Source organism: Python bivittatus, unplaced genomic scaffold (assembly GCF_059951505.1).
Source record: "Python bivittatus isolate LINGU-HERP-01145 unplaced genomic scaffold, Pbiv_v1 ctg000700_np1212, whole genome shotgun sequence".
Taxonomy (NCBI): domain Eukaryota; kingdom Metazoa; phylum Chordata; class Lepidosauria; order Squamata; family Pythonidae; genus Python; species Python bivittatus.
In genome coordinates this window covers 33,028,796-33,049,740 of record NW_028277098.1, presented here as the reverse complement: position 1 = coordinate 33,049,740, position 20,945 = coordinate 33,028,796, and the positions used below count along the sequence as shown (strand labels likewise).

Genomic DNA, 20,945 nt, shown 5'->3' with positions numbered 1-20,945 from the left:
GGCAGCTCCTCTTCCGCTTCCTCCCCCCCCATATTCCCTGCGCAACCCGCGAAAGGGGGGCCGCTCCCTGCAGCTCCGCCTGCTGGTTGACTGAGGAAGGCGACTGGGCTGCCCTGAAGAGGCGGGCGGTTTGCGGAGACGCGGAGGGACGGCGCGCCCTGCCATCGGGCTGCGGGGAAGGCGGGAGCTCAGCGCTCCGCTTCTCTCCTTGGAGAACAACCGAGCGAGAAGCAGTGCTCGCCCGAAGCCAACGGCCTGGAGGGTGCTGCAGGTTGGGTCGTCGCCCTGGCGGGGAGGGGAGGAGGCGAACTCCGGGTTTCTGCCGGCGTATTCTCGCTAAGTGAAAACCCACTCCCTTCTTTTCAGATTTATATACCGCTGTAGCCCAGGGGGCCTTAAAGGAGACTTCCCCAGCCTGGCTGGGAATTATGAGCATGGATGGCCTCAAATTGGGGAACCCTGGTTTCCAATGCGGAAGTTAACTGTGGCTCATCTTTCAGTGTAGCGTTTTATTTAATATACACATCGAAATCTGATTTAATCCTTGTTTACTTTTTTTTTTTGGCGATCACATTAACTGCTTTGAACGCTATGTCGTCGCGGAAAGGCAGAATCTTAATTACCTTGAAAAATAAACTTAGGTGAATTAAGAGATACCCAGCCAAAGTAAATGTGGGTTTGTTTGCAGGAAATATTGTGCAGAGTAGGCTGGTGCGATCACCAGATGACAAACTGCTGGTATCCTAAAACCTTCTGACTATGTATTTCTTTTATTCATGAATATTTATTTTTGCAAGTTAATAGCATAATCAGTTGCATTGAAAATATCACACAGGATATACACTTTCTAAAAAAAAAATAGACACGAATACTGTATTTAACTGCCTAATTCCAGTTAACATAGTAATTACACAGTAATGCCTTTTGAATTGGCTAATTTTCCCGCAGACTTCTCCAGATTCATGAATGAAATATTTTCTAATATTTCAGACAGATATGTAGTGGTGTACTTGGGTTTCAGAAGAACCATCTTTGCACAAGACTCACATTAAGAGTGACTTAGAGCAACTCCATTTAGACAAGCTTTTTGCTAAGTTGGAAAAATGTGTGTTTGACTCCCCCCCCCACTTCCCCTCCAAGGGGAAGAGGAAGTCATGAAAAACACTGCGTAGGAGATGACATAATATAACATCCATACACCTCTGCTCTGAGTGCTTTATGGAAAGTGGACTATATACTATTTTAATTGCTTATAATAAAATGAGAATATGTTCTATAATTGCTTAAGTATTAAGCAGGTGGGAGGGTTGTTGCAATGTAGATGTATTGTAGTGCAATTCTTGTAGGTCTTAGCCAGCATGAATAAAATATTGTGAGTTGTATTCCAGCCTATAAGAAAGGAGACTGACCATTAAATTTTCACAGTCTTGAAATGCATCAGATGCAGCATGAAGGATGCTGTACTTCCATCTTCTTGGACGAAGAATGAATAAAAAGGTAAAAATGTACACATACCTATACAACAAATACTTTCCTTCCAAACTTTGTGTATCTGAATAATCCACTTCTGGGCTATTAACAATTCATATTATGTGTATATCACATTGATGTTTGTGGCTGTATGTACTGAACCAAAACTTGAGTCTATGTATATTTACTTGAATAAAATTTACTGAACTCAGCAAAGCTTCCAAGTGAATACAAAGAAAGCAGTCTGAAATTAATACAAACTCTATGAAGGAAAGTTATATAAAAAGTACTGTGATGGTTAGTTATTTTTAGTTATGAGCCATCTGTTTCTGAAACTCCAGTCTTTTACATCATAAAGAATGCCTGCCCAGGTGTTGCCTTCTCAGATACTTTCAAGAATTATATAAAACAAAGAATTTCTTAGAATCATAGTATGTTGGAAGGTACCTTAGAAATTACCTGTTCCAGTCTGCTGCCTAGCACAGGAATTCTATGCTATAGCATCCTGAACGATTGTAATTCTGCCTGCGTTTAAACATCTCTAGCAAAGGATACCTCCTGAGGCAGCCTGTTCTATTATCAAATAGTGCCTACTGTTAGGATTTTTTTTTCTGATGTCCAACTAGAATTGACTACCTCATAACCTAAAGGACCTTAGATTATCTAGAACTATTTCATTTGGGTTTCAGACTCGGGTATAGTATGGAGACAGCTTTGGTTGGACTTGTCAGTGTCCTTTGGCAGAGCCGGGACAGGGTAGTGCATCCATCTTTGTGCTCCTTGATTATTATTTTTTTCAATAAAGCATTGCTTGCTATAAGAGAGTTCCAACAGTGGAGATATTTCTCAGAGAAATCAGCCTGTGCAAGTATGCAGCAACACAAGAATTTGGAACACCTGCAGAAAGTATGATCCATCACACCTCATTTAGTTCAGGTGGGCACAGTTTTTCTCCTGCTTCAGTGTTTATATCACATATATTTGGCTCACCAAACAAACTACAATAGATGCACTATCACATAAATCTGAATATGATCTTCCACACTCATCTCTCCCTAACATTAAATGCAACCTTGCTCCTCCCCAAAGATTAGAACCCCCAGAAAGATTGGGGACATGGAGGAAGGCAGTAGATTTGCTAAATTGGATTAGATTGCAGCAACAAGATTCATACATCAGAGCTTCAAACTGATTCCTTCCTCTATGACTAATGAATGGTTGCTTCACAATGGCCATTTATATGTTCTTTAAGGAAGGGATATTGCAACTCTGCCATGACAATAGAACTGGACATAGGGGATTGTTTAAAATTTGCATCAGGTGCTTAGTTCTGGTGGCTGAAGAGGAAAGCAGTTGTCAAACATGTTTCATGTTAACTTGTTTGTTGCTGGGCAAAGACTGTCTCTGCAAGGCTGACTGGCTTACTTCAACCACTACCTTCCCTGCTGGGATCTTGAGATTCTGTTTCAATGGATTTTATTACTGATCTTTTTTTGTAGCTCTGGCAGTATAATGTAGGGCATCCAGAACTGAATCTGACATCAGTTCTGCTAATCTGCAGAACTTAGTGATACATTATCTTACATTCTCAGTACATGCTGGTACTGTCTTGAGCAGATTTCGGGCCCAAATTGTCACTTCTCTGGTTAATATAACAGTATCTTCCTGGATACTGTTCTCTCTCTCTCTCTCGTCAACCCCATCTTCTAGTGACTAAGCATCCTGAATGGTCAAAATGGCTAGCAGCTGGCAGACCTGATAGCAGGCTCACTGACATTGTGCTGCATTGTATGTCAGTGTCATAGGCAACTGAAAGGGAAAAGATTAGAAAGTTGTTTTTGGGTGCTCTCTTTGGATTCAATGTGTTGGACATTAGGAATACCTTCAGCCTACTTTACCTCTGCCTGGTCCCTGAAACATTTAAACGTTATTCCCTTACTGTGTCCTTTCTGTATTCTTTTCTGATTCCTTGATCAAGATGCAGGAAACATGTCAAGCAGGAGGATTCTGCTGATAGATCTCTGGCTAGCAGGAGGAAATTCCTCCCTTTCACATAGCAGCAGAACTTGACTTCCACCAACTTAAATGTATTAGGATAGACTTGAGACAAACACTAAACAACATCAATTTATGAACTTCAGTGCAAGATGATATCACTGCTGGAAAATTTAGGCAGTTTTCCTGGAGACAATCTTAGTAATGGCTGTGAGCTATAATTGCTACAGTATATCTGGTAACTTATTAATGCACAGGAAATATTCTTCCAATTATGGTCCAATTAGTTAGATACAGCTATTTCTATTGTGTCCTGACCTTTCCAAAGAAACAGGAGTGCTTAGTGCTTATTACTATACTCCTTAAAACACTGAGTTTGCATCTATACTTGGAGTTTGAACATCTAATTGTTATGTTCAGATTCTGATGAAAGCTTCTATATCAAAACTGAGACATGTCTTGATGCTGGCAATGAAGTCTACTATTTAGTACATTTCAAGTCTCCTAAACTGGGTCTACTGTTTTCTCATTTTATGACAACATTCAATTAAAGCACTTTATTCTTAAATTAAATGCAAGGAAGAAAAGTTTACAGATACAGATATTTAGATATAGATATAGATATTTAAAGGACACACTTGCCTTTCCTGTCTTGTAAGATCAAAGCCTGATTTAATATATGTTTTCTAATATGTTCATAAATCGGGATAATCAAAAGATCAAAGTCTTAATTAACATTCATAAATTGGGATAAATTGAAACAAAAGATCAAAGTTTTAATTAACAAATTTCAATTATCAATGTTTAACATGTAGAATTAACAGCAATTAGAATTTGTCAAGTATTAAAGAGCAGATTTTACTTACATGGCTGAAAATCTCATTTTAAAACATGTGCATGCTTTTAAAGAGTGATAAGATGAAGGAAATCATATGTAAAATTGTCAGTGTATACAGCATTTCAATTCTTTCTGATCTACTATTTGAAAATCAGGGAGAAGAGAAAAAGGATGTGTTGCTATGGGAACCAGGACATCTTGGTTTGATACAGCATTTTATGAAAAGATATCTAGTATGAAATTAAATCTGATGTATAAAATTCCCTCTCACTCCTATGGGTGGTATGTGTCTTCCTCAATTTCATGTCCTCTACCAGAGGCCTGGGAGTTTGAGGGTTCTGCGCAGTATCTTAGCTGTTTCTAGCACTGCACTCTTCTGGACAGAGAGCCCTGATGTTGTTCCTGGGATCTATTGGAGTCACTCTCCCAGTCACAGCCTTGAGTGCTCTTACCACTACTGCGACCACTTTGCCTTTTACTTTCCATATCCTCTCTAGTTCCTCCTTCAGGCCCTGGTACTTCTCCAGCTTCTCATACTCCTTCCTGAAGTTGCTGCCACTTGGCACTGCTACATCTATCACCACCGCTGTCTTCTAGCCCTTGTCTACTACCACAATGCTCTGGTTGATTGGCCAATACCTGCCTGGACTTGGGAGGGTCCAGCCCATACACTGTGCAGATGTTCCTGTACATAATGCCAGTGTTGCAATGCAAAATGCTATCTACATGGGATTCATAATTTTGTTTCCCAGATTTTCTTAATGCCAATTAGCAAAATATATGATTTTTATAAATATCTACTAACTCTTGCAAAGAACTTCCAAAACATTTTCCAGTACAGGCTTAGGCTAGGATTTTGAAGAAAAATACCCTTCATTGCTATGTGAATAATGCAGTCCAGGAACTGGACTGGGAACAGATTCCAACTGGTTTCTCTGATCCTTTCAGTAGCATTTGTGCCATGGATTATTGTATCTTTCTGGGGCATGTGGCCAGTAGGGGATTTTGCTAGGGTGGCATGGAGAAGCACTTGTGCAATTATTCTACTGTAATCTTATCTGGTTGAGTAAACTCAGAAGAACCTGCTGGAGGATCGTTGCTCAGTTCTACGGCCATTGCCCTCATCAGATCTGTTTTCTTCACTATACTTTTTAACATCTAAATGAAGCCATTGGACAGTCCACACATCGCCTCCTTTATGGTGATAATCCCATGCCCCCCACCTTCTTTTTGGAAGTCTTGCCAGCCTAGCTGTACCTCATCTTCTAAAATGGTTTAACTTCCTGGGTTGATTGTAGGAACACTATAGTGTAATGTATCTAAATTTCAGCAAAGTATTTTTCAAAGTATCCCATGATATTCTACTTTGTAAATTAGTGAAGTGTGGTTGGTTGGCAAGACAATTAAGTGGATACATAGCTGGTTTGAAAATAATATTCAGAGTGCTCACCAACGGTTCCTCATCAAACCAACAGGAAATGTCAAGTGGGTGATGCCATGATATTCATTCCTTGGTTCTACGTTCTTCAATATTTTTATTAGAGATGAGGAAGATGAACAAATGCTTATAAAATATGCTAATGATACAAAAATAGTTGGCATAGTTAATGCTCTAAAAGACAGAACTAAAATTCCAAATGCTCTTGATTACAGATATAGGATGAGGACTACAGTACTTATAAAGAGCAGCTTGGAATTTTTGATGAGCACAAGCTGAATATGAATCAACAGTGTGGCCCAGCTGCTGAAAAGGCAAAAGTGTTTTTAGGTTGCATCAAGAGAAGCATGATTTCCAAATCACAGGAATTACCATATTTTTCCGACTATAAGACGATACTTTTTTCTAAAATCCTTACCCTAAAAACTGAAGGGCGTCTTATTCAAGGAAGTCAGCCGAGAATCGCGCGGTTGCAAAACTGCCCATACTTTGTTTCTGCAGAGAGGCTTCCTCCTATTGCTAGCCTCCAATCACGAGTGAAATAGCTTGTCTCCCAAACAGACTTCCTCCAATCACGAGCCTGATGTAACTGACGTCAGCTGATGCTGAACAAACCAATTAGAGGAAGGCTGTTTGCAGAGACAAGCTATCTGCAGTTTCACTCATGATTGAATGTAATCAGTTATGCAAAAGAGCCTGGAAATAGAGCTGCAGAGAGACGGTTTGGACCTCCTCCCACCGAGTGTATCAGGTAAATGTTAACTAATTATTAAATAAAAATGTGTTCTGCACTATCTTTAAAATATTGATTTTTTAATTTTGGGTTGGAAAAGTGGGGGTCGTCTTGTACATGGGGGCGTCTTATTGACGGAAAAATACGGTAATAACTCCACTATATTATGTGCTGGTCAGACCACAACATGAGCAGTGTCTAGCTCTGGAGACACCCACAATTTAATAATGCAAAGAAACTGCAGCAGGTGCAGGGAAGGACGTTAATTAGAGGAGTAGAAACTCACACCTATGAAGGGCCTGAGCTGCTAACCTTGAGCAGACAATCCTAAGTGGAAGTATAATAGCCCTCTTCTAATACCTGAAAGGATGTGATGGAATGCCAAACAGCAGCATGGGAACTGAGAGAAGGGAACACGAGTTAAGAAACGGGACTGTTACAGAAGAGGTTCTTGAGTCTAGGGGTGAGGGAAGCAAGAGAAAGAGACTTACAGTACCTCCACCTTCATTACACTAGGTATAATTTGTGTGGGAGAATTACTTTGATAGCATTCTGTTATAATACTCTACTAGGAATAAATACCTTTCCAGAAATTCAAGTTCTTCCTGGGTGTGAAGGGCCTGACAAAGGATATCACCAATATCTGTTCCCAGTAATGGATTTAAGTTACAGAAAAAGGTGTGGGTACTTTAAGATGTTGAAGGCAGATGCTAAATTTATGCTCCCTTGCACCCAAAGCACAGCCCTCATGAATATAAATCTTCAAGTATTTCTAATATTGTTGCTCAGCAAGATTGTATGTGCTTAAGGAGAAATTATTGCATTTGCCTCATGTGAAACCTATTTGGAATTATGAGCAATTATGGCAAGATATATCAAGTTTATAATGCTATAGAATCTTTAGTCTTCCCATTCACAAACTGATTGTATTTATCTGTGTGTTTAAAACATAGGCATTCATGGAACTGGAGGGGAGGGATGAAAAGACAGGTTTCTTTCTACCTTGTGCAACCTCTGAAATAAGCTTTAAATGTGAAAATGTAATATTAGTTCCTAATATCAGGGATGAATGGGATTGCTGTAACATAGTAAGAGTCCTGGGCTAACCTTACAGTACTTGCACCCACTGGGCATCTGAACACTAATAATACAAGTTAATTGTTTAAATTGAAAAACATTTAATATTACAAAGTTGATAAACATCTGTTCAAACTAGTTTTTCCTATAATTATTTGTAAATGAAAGAATTCTTTTCCATGCACAAGATCAATTAACAAAGCAAATCTTAATTTTCCCTGTTCCTAATTTTACAATATGAACAATTTCTATACAAGGGTGATTTTTCTTCTCAAAGGTTTTCCCAGTCAAAATGAATTTTGTCTTTCATTTCTTAATCTCTTTGAAATACAACAGGATGAATCTATAATACATATATTTACTTTGACTGAAGTTCAAACACTTTATACAATTTTAAAAATGGCTTTTATTAAAGTAGCATTTCATATTGTTTATACCATGGCAATATTCAGGAAGATAAAATTATCTGGATGACATTCAACATTTCAATATGAATAATCTAGAATGTTTTGCAATCTTGTTGAATGCATTCAATTCAACATCTGACATCATATATCATGCCAATAAGCACTGCATAACTGTACATTTTCTCCATGTGGAACTATTAATGCATTTAATTAAAAAAGACCATAAACTTCCTGAACTGCATGACCAATTAGTATAGCCAATTCATGCTCTTAAAATCAAATACTCCTAGAGATTATGGATTTGTTCAGTTACATATGTTATTGATAATAGTTTACATATGGCAAAACATATTAGAGAATTTAAACAGTACATAGTGGGTTATTTATATTTGCTGACTAAATCAGTGTTTCATCTGAACCGTTCACACATCTGATACACACAAAGAAAACATTACTATTCCTGAGTTTTCATAGAACATTAGGACATTTATTATTACTATTTTCTTAATTGCTAGCTAATTTATATCCACCTTTCCACTAAAGTATGTTGAATATCCTTGACAACTTGTCTTGATAAGACTTGAATGGAGAGGGCCTGATAATTTATAGATATCGTGAAAAGACCAGTTAAATTTTTAATGCATACATTGTATATGTACAATTATGTAAAATAAAATCACAATTTCAAGGTAAGATCAGTCTCTTTGAAAAGTTCTAATACATATTTATAATTTGTATATTACAGATTTCAATCTCAGTTCAGTTCTTGATTATGGTCATTGACCAATATGTGTTTCAATTCACTTTCCATAGATAAAATAATGCCTGCCATTCTGTCATTTCACAGAAAAAATAAAGATAAAAATAGCGACGTGAAAAATCTTGGGAATGTATGCTGCTAAGCGGAAGGTATCTTATAAGAATTAATTCCTTGATTAGATGGCTACAGTCTACGTGTTTCTAATTCTATTTTATCTTCAGTCTGTAATGATTCAGGTTCACTTTGAGCAACAGGTGGCCGCAGTATAATTTCTGGGCCTCCTCCATAGATTGACTGTAGAAAATTCCATGTTTCTTCAGAAATCTGTCCAGAATCAGCTCCTAAAAGACAAATATATTTCCATAAAGTTGTAACTGACATTTTAAAAGCTTAAATCTGGAAAATACTTCAATATTTGTAACTACTTTAATACAAAAGCCCCAGGTTTAAGGAGTTTAGTATTATCTGGATCAGTCTGTAACTGCTTGCCATGATACTGAAGATGCAGCTCAACCAATTATCTGCCATTCTGATGTTATTTTGTGTTTGAGTTACTATATAAAACTCAAGGGAAATTATATTTACAAGGAGTCTTGAAGTGAGATAATTCTTTCACAAATTTTACATTTGAAATAGCTGTTCACAGATTTTTAAAGTTTAATTTTTGTACCATGAAGGTAGAAATGTCCATATTTTTAAACATGAAAATTCGTATGTCAGAAAATCACTATAGCAAGAGATGACAAAGCCAGTTCTGTACAGCTCATGCTGAACTGCATATAGACTTTTAGACAAAAACTTACAATTCCTTTTTAGAACAGAAACAGTCCCAGAAACGAGGAAAGTCTTCAAATACAGATTTAAGGTACTGCTCTTATTTAAAATGGTAGTTAATACAACTAGTCTGCAACATTACCTCTTGACAGAACAGCATTTAAAAAAGTGATTGTACCTAAAGGCTAGAATAATGTGTATAATTTCTTCTTTTCCCTACATAGCTTGAAGTTGCATCTGGGTATTGTGGGATATAATGAATCTGTATGAGAGGCTGACTGGAAAATCAATAGACTCCCCATTCCCAATGGGGAGCTTCCGCTATACTCTGTGCCTTTGAGAATAGAAGGAGCATATTTATTTATGGAATGGTTAATCCCATAGCAAAAAGGTATAGATCATTTTTATACAGGCACAAAAACAAAGAACCGTAAATGAACATGACCACTGATAAAATTGCATGCAGAAAAGTATGTAACAGTGTATTCATACCTTGTTTCAGAACAAGCAAACCACATTTACTGACACCAATTTTGGTATTGTCAATGGGACCTGGAGGGTCTAGTGAAATAAAAAATACATTACAATGTAGTATAGTAATACTATTTAATCAAAGAAAAACCCCAAGGAAAACTCTCATATTTTTATACTTATTTAAAAATACCAGATAGATAAAATGTAACAAAATATACATTTCATCCAGTGATGTGCAATTTGAAACAGCTGCATACAGGTCTATATGTGGTCCCAAAGGCCTTCAAGAGCTACCATTGTTGGAATGTTTAGGCTGATTTCATACATCACATAAAGCAAAAATGTCGTCTGTAACTGAAAGAAATCCACCCACTAAAACCATTACGAAGGCTCCCTAAACTGCAGATCTAAACTGGACTATGCACCTATATGCATAGTTACCATGTACTATATTAGGTATAATTTTCTATTTTATGTGATGCATGCAGGACTCATATCTGCACTCCCCTAAGATTTTACTGCAATCATTTACTACCTAATTAAAAATATGTGATGTTTAGAGCATGCATTTGTAGTCTCTTTGAATTACAAAAGTACTCACCACTGTCCTTGCCCTTCACAAACCCTTCCCATTCTCTGAACCACTGCATATTGATGCAATAGAATATAGATGGAGACTCCTCTTCTTGGAATGCTCTGTTCAACTGAGAGACAGAAAGCAAATTCTAAAAGCAGACATGGACAACCTACAGCCCTGACATAGATGCACCAGACTCATCGTTACTGCCTTCAGAACACTCCATAATTATGCCAGAGAAATGGTGGAGCAAAATTTCAAATTTTAACTGCATATTCAAATTCTTAAAAAGTGTTGGATCAATGTACCTATTTGTGTTTAAAAAAGAAAAGTTATTGAGATGAATAAAGCAAAATTACATCTCTACATAATCACCATTAAAACTCTAACAGACTGGTGGTGCTTAAAAGTTTATGAACCCTTTTGAATTTTCAATATTTCTGCATAAATATGACCTAAAATGTGATCTGTTCATCACAGAAGTTCTAAAACTAGATGAGGAGAAATACTGAAAATTCAAAAGGCTTCACAAACTTTGAAACACCACTATATACGCTTTAATATTATTTATTAGAAAATCTAACATTGAAAACAAATGAATATTAAACATCTTTAAAAAATCCTCAGCTCCTGAAATTATTTCATGTTGTTGAAAGGTCACATGGAGATCCTGTGCAAAACTTCCTCCTATGATAACCAGTTCTTCTCTAGTCAGGAGAAACTGTTCTTCATAGATTGTAAATAAAATATTCTATGATTCTTGTTCCCAATTCTGAAATTCTCTACTATGACATGCCAAAATGGATGCTAAGAAAATATGAAACTTTAAATTTTATTAGAAAGAATTATTATGAAAGACTTTAAAAACATTAAGCTTGGTTTAGATGTTCACCTTTTTCCATTTGCAATGGAGCTTTGTCTCTACTGATGGAAAAATTAGGGTAGAATATGTATTTTATTGTCCCTTTTTTGAGCTCACATCTCACTACATTGTTCTGAAGGAGCATCCAACCCACCCCTGATCCCCAATCAAACTGTTTAGGGACAAAGAAAATGAGAAACTAATAAAAATATCTCATATGTAGCTCACACTATCTCAAGATACAAGCTATTGCTTTTAAATATTTGTAACTCCAACAAAATAAATATATAATTTAACAACAACAACAAAAAAGAATATATTTACCCGAATAAACATTTCCAGTTCTGTCTTCCTTCTTTTTTCTATTTTCTCTGTTTCCATTTGGCAGGTATAACATACATACAGGTGATTAACTGCTGGTCCTCCACCATACCTGTGATCATAAACTATTAAATAAATCCCCATCTCCTTTAGGTTTTCTAGAATCAAATGCTATATTTAGGAAACAACTCTTTGTTTTGTTTACATCTTACACTTTTTTTTTTTACTTTTAGTAGAAGTAAACCACATGTGTCTGAATTAGTTGTGTACAGTATAATATCTATTATTCCAAAATTAGCTCTGATACATCAAAATGTGAAACTCCTTTCTTACACCTAATCTAGAAATATAAGGAAGGGTGGCTCTACTGTTCACTTTTGTCCTGAACATACATAAAATAGTATTTGTTTTTATTCTATTTTAAAATATATTTTTCATTGTACTCTGTTTCTACACTGCTTGATATAACAGAATCTTTAATTTGTTATACAGATTTTGACTAAAAAAGTTATATAATAGGTGACCTTATAGTAATTTCCATCCTACTCACTGAAATGAATGTAGTAATTGCAGTACATAAAATATTTGGTAATAAACTGTATTTTTCTGCTGTGGTAAACCTATAAACTTTTTAAAAGATTATGTTATTTGTGAATCAAAAATAAAATAATTCAGAAAATGCAAAACAATCACATTTTGAGAATTGAACAATATTAATTCAGAATTGTCAGGTTCACGTTATATAGCTTTTACTGTCTTCAGGAAAAAGTTTAAGCCTTTTCCCTCTCTGCAAACTGACTTTTATATATGGGATTTACAACAATCCTCAACATATTTACTCAGAATTGCATTTGTTTAATAGGATTTATTCTTGTGAAAATGTGTGTGAAACTGCCTGCTTAATTATACCACATTTGGTTGACTGTCTTATAGCAAGACAAATTATTTCATTCTTTAAAACAGATATTATAGTCAGACTCTACTTTGTAATGCTTGCTTCGTTGTGATAGTCCATCTGGAGATAGTCCATCTGGAGATGCTACAGTATTTTTAAAACACTGCAAGGTGTGTATTTTTAAATAGTGCCTATAAAGAAATGATTGTGGAGAAATACTATATTAAGGCAAAGAGATCTAACCTCCTCTCTAGTATACTAAAAGTATACTAGTAGTATACTCTAGTATACTCTAGTATACCAAATACTCTATTACTACTGTTATTTTTGATTTTTAAAGGAAATTGTTCAAATGCAATTAAGTGATGCATTTTAAAGAAAACTTAGCCATGCAATTTTCAACAAGGGTACATCAGACCTTGGATTAAATTATAATGGAGTAAGTCTAGAAACTTACTAGGGGCAGAAATGTTCTTCTGTTGAAAACAGCAATACTAAGACATTACAAATATAATATTTAATCACATCATTCTGTTCACAAAATGCTCTTTGATCTGGCAGAAGCATTTGTATTTAGAAACATGAAATTAATTGGTTTTCTCTTTCCCTAGTCCTGAATCACCCTGCCCTATACCAGTTCACACACTATCAGATGGGTAATGGAGGTGCATGCATGCGAGAGAATAAATGAAAACAGTATTTCTGCCTTCTGTTTATAGAAGCTTTTGCTGGATTAAATAGGGTTAGAAAGTACCAGCCCATCACAGGATTCAGTACAATGTTCTGTACTATACTGTATGTGGATTCTACAATTACCTCCTTTTTTGGTTATATTATGATTTCCTTGGCATAAAATTAGACATCAGATGTAATCTGTTTGACAATTAAATGTTTACCTGCTGTACAAATTATCCCATATGTTCTGAGGAAGCATTACAACGAGGTCTTCTATAAAAGAAGCTTTGTGTGGAGGAACTCCTATGGAAAAATAGATTTAAAAAGTTAAATATGGTTTAGTTAAAGGGGAGTAGAGACCTTGAAGTAATGCAGTTTTTTAGCAGCAGGGAAAACCATAAAATATCTGTGCATGAAAGTAACAACCTTCTACTGTTTTATGCTGAAGTCAATATATTAGCCACCTTGTCTTTCTAAAGATGACTACTGGGATTTATATTGTGCTAAATTTGGTAACTGTGGCTAAAAGATATTGATGATATATAAAAAAATCAAAACCAAAACTGTTTCATGAACATAATGAATGTTTTTTGACAAGGATTTAAATTAAAAATAGAGAATGTCAAATTTGTAAGTGAAAACCAAAGCCTTACTTCCACCAATCAATTAAGAACAAAATGCAGATTTTAATTTCATGTTTTAAACCCAGTCAATAAATCTAGTGATTCTGAATGTAGGATTCCTTGCAGTTTGCTTTGTACAACTGACCAAAATCATTGCTTAAATTTCTAAATTTGGCTAATATTGAATATCACATTATGGAATCTTGCTTCAAGAGAACTGACAATTTTTAAGGGGCCAAATCAAGTTGACCGAATAATTTGACTGAATTTCTGTTTCACTGCAAACAGAAGATTGTTCTAATCTACAGAAAGACTAACCTAATGTAAGAATTACCAAAAGCAAAATCCATCCTTACCCATCCCACATTGCTTTGCAGTCAAATCTATAATTCTGAGTTTCTACCCCATGGATAGATGCAACCTAATTTATCTTACTACAGACTTAAGTAGTAATTTACTACAGACTTATTTGTAATTAGTGGTAGTAATTTACTTAAGTAGTAATTTACTACAGACTTAAGTAGTACTACAAGCCTTAAGTAGTAATTAAGGAGTACATATTTTTCACTTTCAATCAGCAGGTTATCCAAAGTTTGTATTTGTCATTCTAACAGTGAACCAGTTAGCTTTATATTTGAAAAGATGGATTCTACATAACAAAAATTCAGGCTATGATCTGCTAGATAATCAGAAAACAAGTTAATTGACTGGAGAGTCATATTCTCATTTAACTGGATAAATATTCCAATTAAAAGATGTAAGAGCAAAGATATATAGGATGGCAGAAATAAGGCACAATGATCAAAAACCCAAGTTACGGAAAACAGTAAGATTTATTGTTTCAGATAGTAAAATGAAATTTTAACTTCATAGGAAAATAATTTTACATAATTGCAGTCTCACCTCCATGTATGCAGAGGAAATCATTATTTGAAATAGGTCCTGGCTCAGCAAAAGTTCTGAATTTATTCAGCCATAAACGTGAAATATAAAATTGAAGGAGGCTTGGTTCCATAACATTAAGGCTTGACACTCTCTCTCTCTTTTTTTTAGCTTCTTCATTGCTTTTTCTTTTGAAAAGAAGCAATATTAACATATGTACATTATTTTGAAATAAGTAGTATTAACAACAGGTAATATGTACATGTTGATAGTGAAAAGGATCTCATCCAAAATAAACCAATATTTTTTTAGATCTGTATTACTCTGTATGATTAAAAGCATTAATTTAAGTTAGCTAATAAAACCCAAGGTTGCATACCATATACTAACTTTCAATTAAAAAAAGCAAAGGTACTTCAATTCTTGGTATGTTCCAAATATTTGAGTTCATGAGAAGCTATTCAGAACTACTCTTAAGAACAAGATAAAAAAACACACTAATTCCTGCAAAGAAGCACTTTGAAAAAAGCCAAGACTTCCATATTGAACTACAATTACAGCTAATAAAACTTCTAGCAGTTGGGAAGCACTATCCAGTTGTTTTCAATTGCTTTTCATGAATAAGAGGGCTGTTTCAGTTCAAAGGAAGAGCTCCCTGGTAAAAGAGAGGAGGAGGAGGAGGAGGTTTTTGTAGATTCCCTTTATCTTTACTTCTATGTCATCAACTCTCCAGAGTAGATTATTGGAAGTTGTAAGAGAAGGAGGGAGATTTGCAGTGCTATCTCCCTTCTTTTTCTCCCTGTGAGAGCGCCAACTAAGCAAAACTCTGCTCAAAGGATGCTTTTGCTCACAATAACAATGTTCACATGTAACCCATTGTTTTGCAACTTCACATCTTGCTTTCTCACCTGTAGAAGAGAACATAAGCTTCTGCATTTTGGACAGTTGATTCTGTTACTTCTGTGACACTCTGATCATCAAACTCATACCATCGATTATTTAAGTTATTTCGACAATAAGCTATATAATGCCCATCTAAATTAAAGAACAAATTAAGATAATTTTTCATTTTAAAATTGCAAGGAAAGCAGATCAGTACCAAGTAACGTAATAACATATTTTTACATCAGCTGCATGAAATGTAGCATGCAATATTTGTAGTCTGTAAAAACACAGATTATATATACTTACTGATTGCAGTTCCATGGTGGCAGATAACAGACAAAAGATCATATATTGCTATTTGAGCAGGACTGTCTTTAGCAAGAAAAGGTTGAAGATCAAGTCCTTCCAAAGGAAAGGATACATGAGTTCCAATTTTTGTGGAAAACATAAGATCGTGTCTGAATCTTTTGAGATGAATACATAAAATCTGTGAAAAACAGTTGACAGACTTATTTGAAAATCTGATGCTTCTCTTTTATTTTAATATTTAAACAACACATTCCCTATTAACCTGCTAATGACTTTTCTATTTCTTCACAGAAAATGAAATTACCATGGGGCCCTTTATGTAATCCCTAAGTCTTTTGTGCAACCTCTAATTCTCTTCATTTGCTCCCAATATTTAGTAGTGCTTTTTTTTACTGCTCCATCTGAAACTGCTTTATAATATCACAATCACACCACGGCTATTATATGATACAGTTAGCAATCATCAGTGCCGCAAACACTTTGGCAGATATACTTTATTAGTAATTTTTTCAAGATTATCTATTTGGTTGGGGCCCCTGACATGTTGCCCAATACTAATGCAGGTCTTAATCTGGAAAAAGCTGCATTCTCCTAGTTAATTGGAAATGACAAGACAAGAAACATATTATCCTTGGTGCTTTTCTATACAAACATTACTAAAGGAAAACTACACTGATATGACATGAAGCTTATATATATGCTGTATATGTTGTTAGTGTGTACTTACATGGGAAGTTTGAACATATCATTTACAGAACAATATTTATATTTCCTTAGGGAAAGAGGTGTTAAAAAAAACCCCACACTGATTCTAATTTTTCAGAAAACTTCCAAGTTGTGGGATTTGTCTGAAAAGTATCGCACTGACCCCAAATGATCCTAATAATGTTCTTTGTACTCCAAGATATCAGTAATATTTTATCCCAATTTCTTTTAGCTAATTTTCAAGAGCCTCAACAGGTGGCAGCATCCAGCTGACCTTTGCTAATCTCAGAAGCTAAGTAGGGTCAGCCCTAATTAGTACTTGGATGAGGGGTAGCCTGGCAATGGCAAACCACACTTCCAAGAAAAGCGCGTGAATGCAATGGCTGGGAAACAAACTAGACTAGACCTTTAATTCTCAACAATGAATGTCTCTTAAATACATTGATAGTTACATCAGAAGCAAGAAACATTCTCTTATATTTACAGGTAAACACAAAAATGTACATTTTTTCAATGACTGTATATCACATGATGATAGACATGTTAGAAAGCAATCACAGATTACAGTGGTACCTCGGGTTACGAACTTAATTCGTTCCATGACTCTGGTCGCAGCCTGAATTGGTCGCAACCCGAAGCAAATTTCCCCATAAGGTTCAATGTAATTACCGTTAATCCGTTCTGGCGTGGAGGACAGGGAGGCGGCTATTGCTTGGAGGGAGAGTCCCCCTCCCTACGACCACGTGTCAGGGGCAGAAAATGGCCGCGGACCACGTGTCGGGCAGAAAAATGGCCGCGGACCACGTGTCAGGGGTGGAAAATGTCCGCGGACCATGTGTCAGGGGCGGAAAATTGGCCGCGGACATGTCAGGGGCGGAAAATGGCCACGGACCACATGTCGGGCAGAAAATGGCCGCGGACCACGTGTCAGGGGCAGAAAAATGGCCACGGACCATGTGTCAGGGGCGGAAAAATGGCCGCGGACCACGTGTCAGGGGCGGAAAATGGCCGCGGACCACATGTCAGGGGCGGAAAAATGGCCGCGGACCACGTGTCAGGGGCAGAAAAATGGCCGTGGACCACGTGTCAGGGGCGGAAAAATGGCCGCGGACCGTGTCACGGGAGGGAAAATGGCCGCGTATCCTGTTCGTACCCTGAGGCGGAGTTCGCAAACTGAGGCAAAATTTTGCGGCCGGAGCTGGTTGTAACCCGAAAAGTTTGTTAACAGAAGCGTTCATAACCCGAGGTTCCACTGTATTTAGGATTATTCTAGATCACCTCAAATACAACACTTTTCAGTGAAGACCAAATTCAAACATCCAAGTGAAAGACATTAAATTGAAAATTATGTTAAGTGAACTGCTTAAGAAATATTAGTCGTAACTATCTAAAACTGTGTGTAGAAAATAATAGTTCTCAGATGATAGAGATTCAAGTGACTGTTATGTAGACAATCAGCTGCAGCATTTCCCATTATCAGTGAATCACCCTTTTTCTAGTGCACTCTAAAGCTGTGAGAAAAAGACACAGAAAGTCTTAGCCTTAGCATCCCTGAGCTATATTGGTTCTAAATGGAAAACACTTCATTTGCTAGAATTTTTGTATCACTATTCTTTCATCTATGAATCTAGCTAACTCTGACAGAAAATGTAATTCAACATAGGGACCACAACACCATAAAAAACAATTAATTTATTTTAATTGTTATCTGTTAAACTGTTAAAGATTCATGCTGGAAAATGAAGAAATAGAACTGAATACAAGTCATGCTACATTAAGTAATTTATCATAATTTTCACAATGATTACCAAAAAAAAAAAAAGTCAACAGTTTCATCCACCAAAGCACAGCACAGCACAGCACAGCACATTACCTCAGGGAAGTGTTGAACTTTGCAGAATTTTACTCCATTTCTTAACCTGAAGTAAAGTTCACATTTAATAACTTTGTAAAAAATACTGACTATAACATTACAAAATATCTAATATACATCTTTATTATTTTAGAAATACTGACTAGAGAAAAAAAATGGAATTAGAAATCTACTACAATTTTTCCACACAGCTTTCACACTGATCTATTATATAAAATAAACATTACTTACCATATAAAAAAAATCCAAAATATACCTTGGGAAAGTACTAAACTTTGCAAATCATCATCATCATCATCATCATCCATATTAATGATAATAAAATGCCTGGCATTTTCAGACTAGTAATAGTAGTCTATTAGTAAACTACTTTATTTAGAAAAACTTGAGGGCAAACACAACATAATATCACCCACAGAAGAGAGAGCCATCTGAAAAAAATACCTAATTCCTTCTAGTCCATCTGTAGCCACCAACATAACAACAAAAGATATTTTAATGCATTCCCTGATTCTTAGCACCAAGATTTTAGGGGAAACTACTGCAATGCGGAGGTCTAGGGGGGAGATAAAATATTTATTGTAGGTCATAATTTCTGAGTTTTCTTTCCAGGTCTAGTGGAGAATATATGGCTATAGCTCTGAATTAAAAGTGTAACCCTGAATCTAAAGACAGTTTTTTTATGTACTTGTTCAGATGCCACTGAATTCTGACTTATTAAGACCAAGCAAGCCTGCAGTACAATTGTTCCCCTGTGGTATCTTTTCGAGGTAGGCCAGGCCAGGAAACAGATTCCCCAAGAACTACTGGACCTCTACTTTATTGTTGCAAGGTATAATACATTTCCCTTCTTATACGCAAAAGAATCAGACAAGACAATCCTAAGTTTCTTTCTTACTGCCTCCTCCCTTGCAGGGCTAAGCTGGCATTGACATAACTGCTCTTGCATTCAGTTCTTTAAGGTTATTGCTGTACTCCTCTACACTGCCTCAGACAGAACTGGTATGCAGTTCCTGCTCATTCAGCAAATGGCAGCTGCAGCCAAGAGCACCTTTGCATGAAGCCATCTTGTGTGCCAATTGAGTCCCTACCTTGGTCAAGAGGCCCTTCTCACAGTCACTCATGGAGTACCTTTGAAGGCCACTCAGAAGTTACAACTGGTCTAGAATGTAGCCATGCAAGTAGTTATGGCCACTTCTTATTTGGCTCATGTAACACCACAGCTCTGGTAGGCTTAGTGTTGTTGGTTACCTATACAGCCCTTCATGGTTTAGAATTGAGTTACCTAGGGGACTGTCTGTCTCCTGTTGCTTCTGCCTGATCAGTTAGATCTAAGTGGGTTGGTACATTCCATGTCCCAGTTGTAAACCAGTGTCTTCGTGAGGGACTTAGGAGACACACCTTCTCAGTAGCTGGGTTGTCCTGTGGAACAGCATTCTCCCTAAGGTTTGCATGGCCCCACCCTGTTGGGCTTTTGTAAAGCTGTTAAAACCTGGCTGTTCTGACAGGCCCTGGGGCAGGGCACAGTGATCAGCTTCCTAATGGTGGCTGGATGGGAAAATGTTTGTTTAGTTATCCTTCCTTGTTGCATACCATGTATTTTACTACTGATCCTGTCCTTTTTTACTTGTTATTTTTTACTTAACAGAAAATAACCTTATTCTCTAAGATACTTAAAGTCATTTTGTGACTGAGGCAGCATACAAGTTGTAAAATATAAAATAAAATAAAACAGTAACTGCTAATGTGCAAACAAGTGGCAAGTCCAAATGATGCCTATGCCAAGTCTAGATGGCTATATGCACAGCTCAGATTAGGCTCTGGCATTTGGCATGGAACCATTCCTTTTGGCTAGAGCCAAACTAATGTAATAACTCAATCCTAAGCATCTTTATTAGGTTGTATGGGTATTTAGGCAGTTTTTCAAGAAAACTTAAGAAAATAATATTTAAAGTTATTTTAAAACAATCAGTAAGAATGGTTCACACAAAAGGTCTATTCTTGGTCAACTACACTGTATACTGTGCATATTTCATACAATACATCATATTCCTGTTTTTGAATAGCTTTGTTAGTGAAAAAGGATAGAAAAGTGTAGAAATTATACAAATATATAAAAAGTTTAACTGTAGGTCACTTACTTTTTACATTTTTCGCAACTGTACATATTGTCACCTGCAGACATTGTGAAGAGGGAAGGACAACCATTATTCTAAAAATATAGAAAATTATCTTTTCCCCCTTCAACCCACACCGGGCATGCCTGATTTTGCATTACAGTAATTGATCATAGTATTTTATAAAATATTTATCCTCGTGAATTGGGGAAATTAATTTTAATTGAAAATCCAGATTATGGTTTAAAAGGTAAT

At 36.2% G+C, this 20,945-nt stretch overlaps 1 protein-coding gene across 3 annotated transcripts in view; it reads right to left on the bottom strand.

The window, feature by feature from the left end:
* Nucleotides 1–7,724: 7,724 nt before the first annotated feature.
* USP33 (ubiquitin specific peptidase 33) overlaps nt 7,725–20,945 on the bottom strand; it is a 35,551-nt gene continuing 22,330 nt past the window's right edge. For 2 of the 3 annotated variants that reach the window (XM_007423810.4, XM_007423811.4), the window contains exons 14-23: nt 20,715–20,748; nt 18,574–18,619; nt 15,993–16,173; nt 15,710–15,836; nt 14,823–14,989; nt 13,518–13,599; nt 11,730–11,838; nt 10,568–10,670; nt 9,985–10,053; nt 7,726–9,059 (exon numbers count right to left, since the gene is read on the bottom strand). In XM_007423810.4, coding sequence (XP_007423872.1) covers nt 8,902–9,059; nt 9,985–10,053; nt 10,568–10,670; nt 11,730–11,838; nt 13,518–13,599; nt 14,823–14,989; nt 15,710–15,836; nt 15,993–16,173; nt 18,574–18,619; nt 20,715–20,748 — 1,076 coding nt within the window. In that variant the 3' untranslated portion in view covers nt 7,726–8,901. Of the gene's footprint in view, nt 9,060–9,984; nt 10,054–10,567; nt 10,671–11,729; nt 11,839–13,517; nt 13,600–14,822; nt 14,990–15,709; nt 15,837–15,992; nt 16,174–18,573; nt 18,620–20,714; nt 20,749–20,945 lie in introns of all 3 variants that reach the window. The other variant, XM_088128402.1, reaches the window with a different exon arrangement.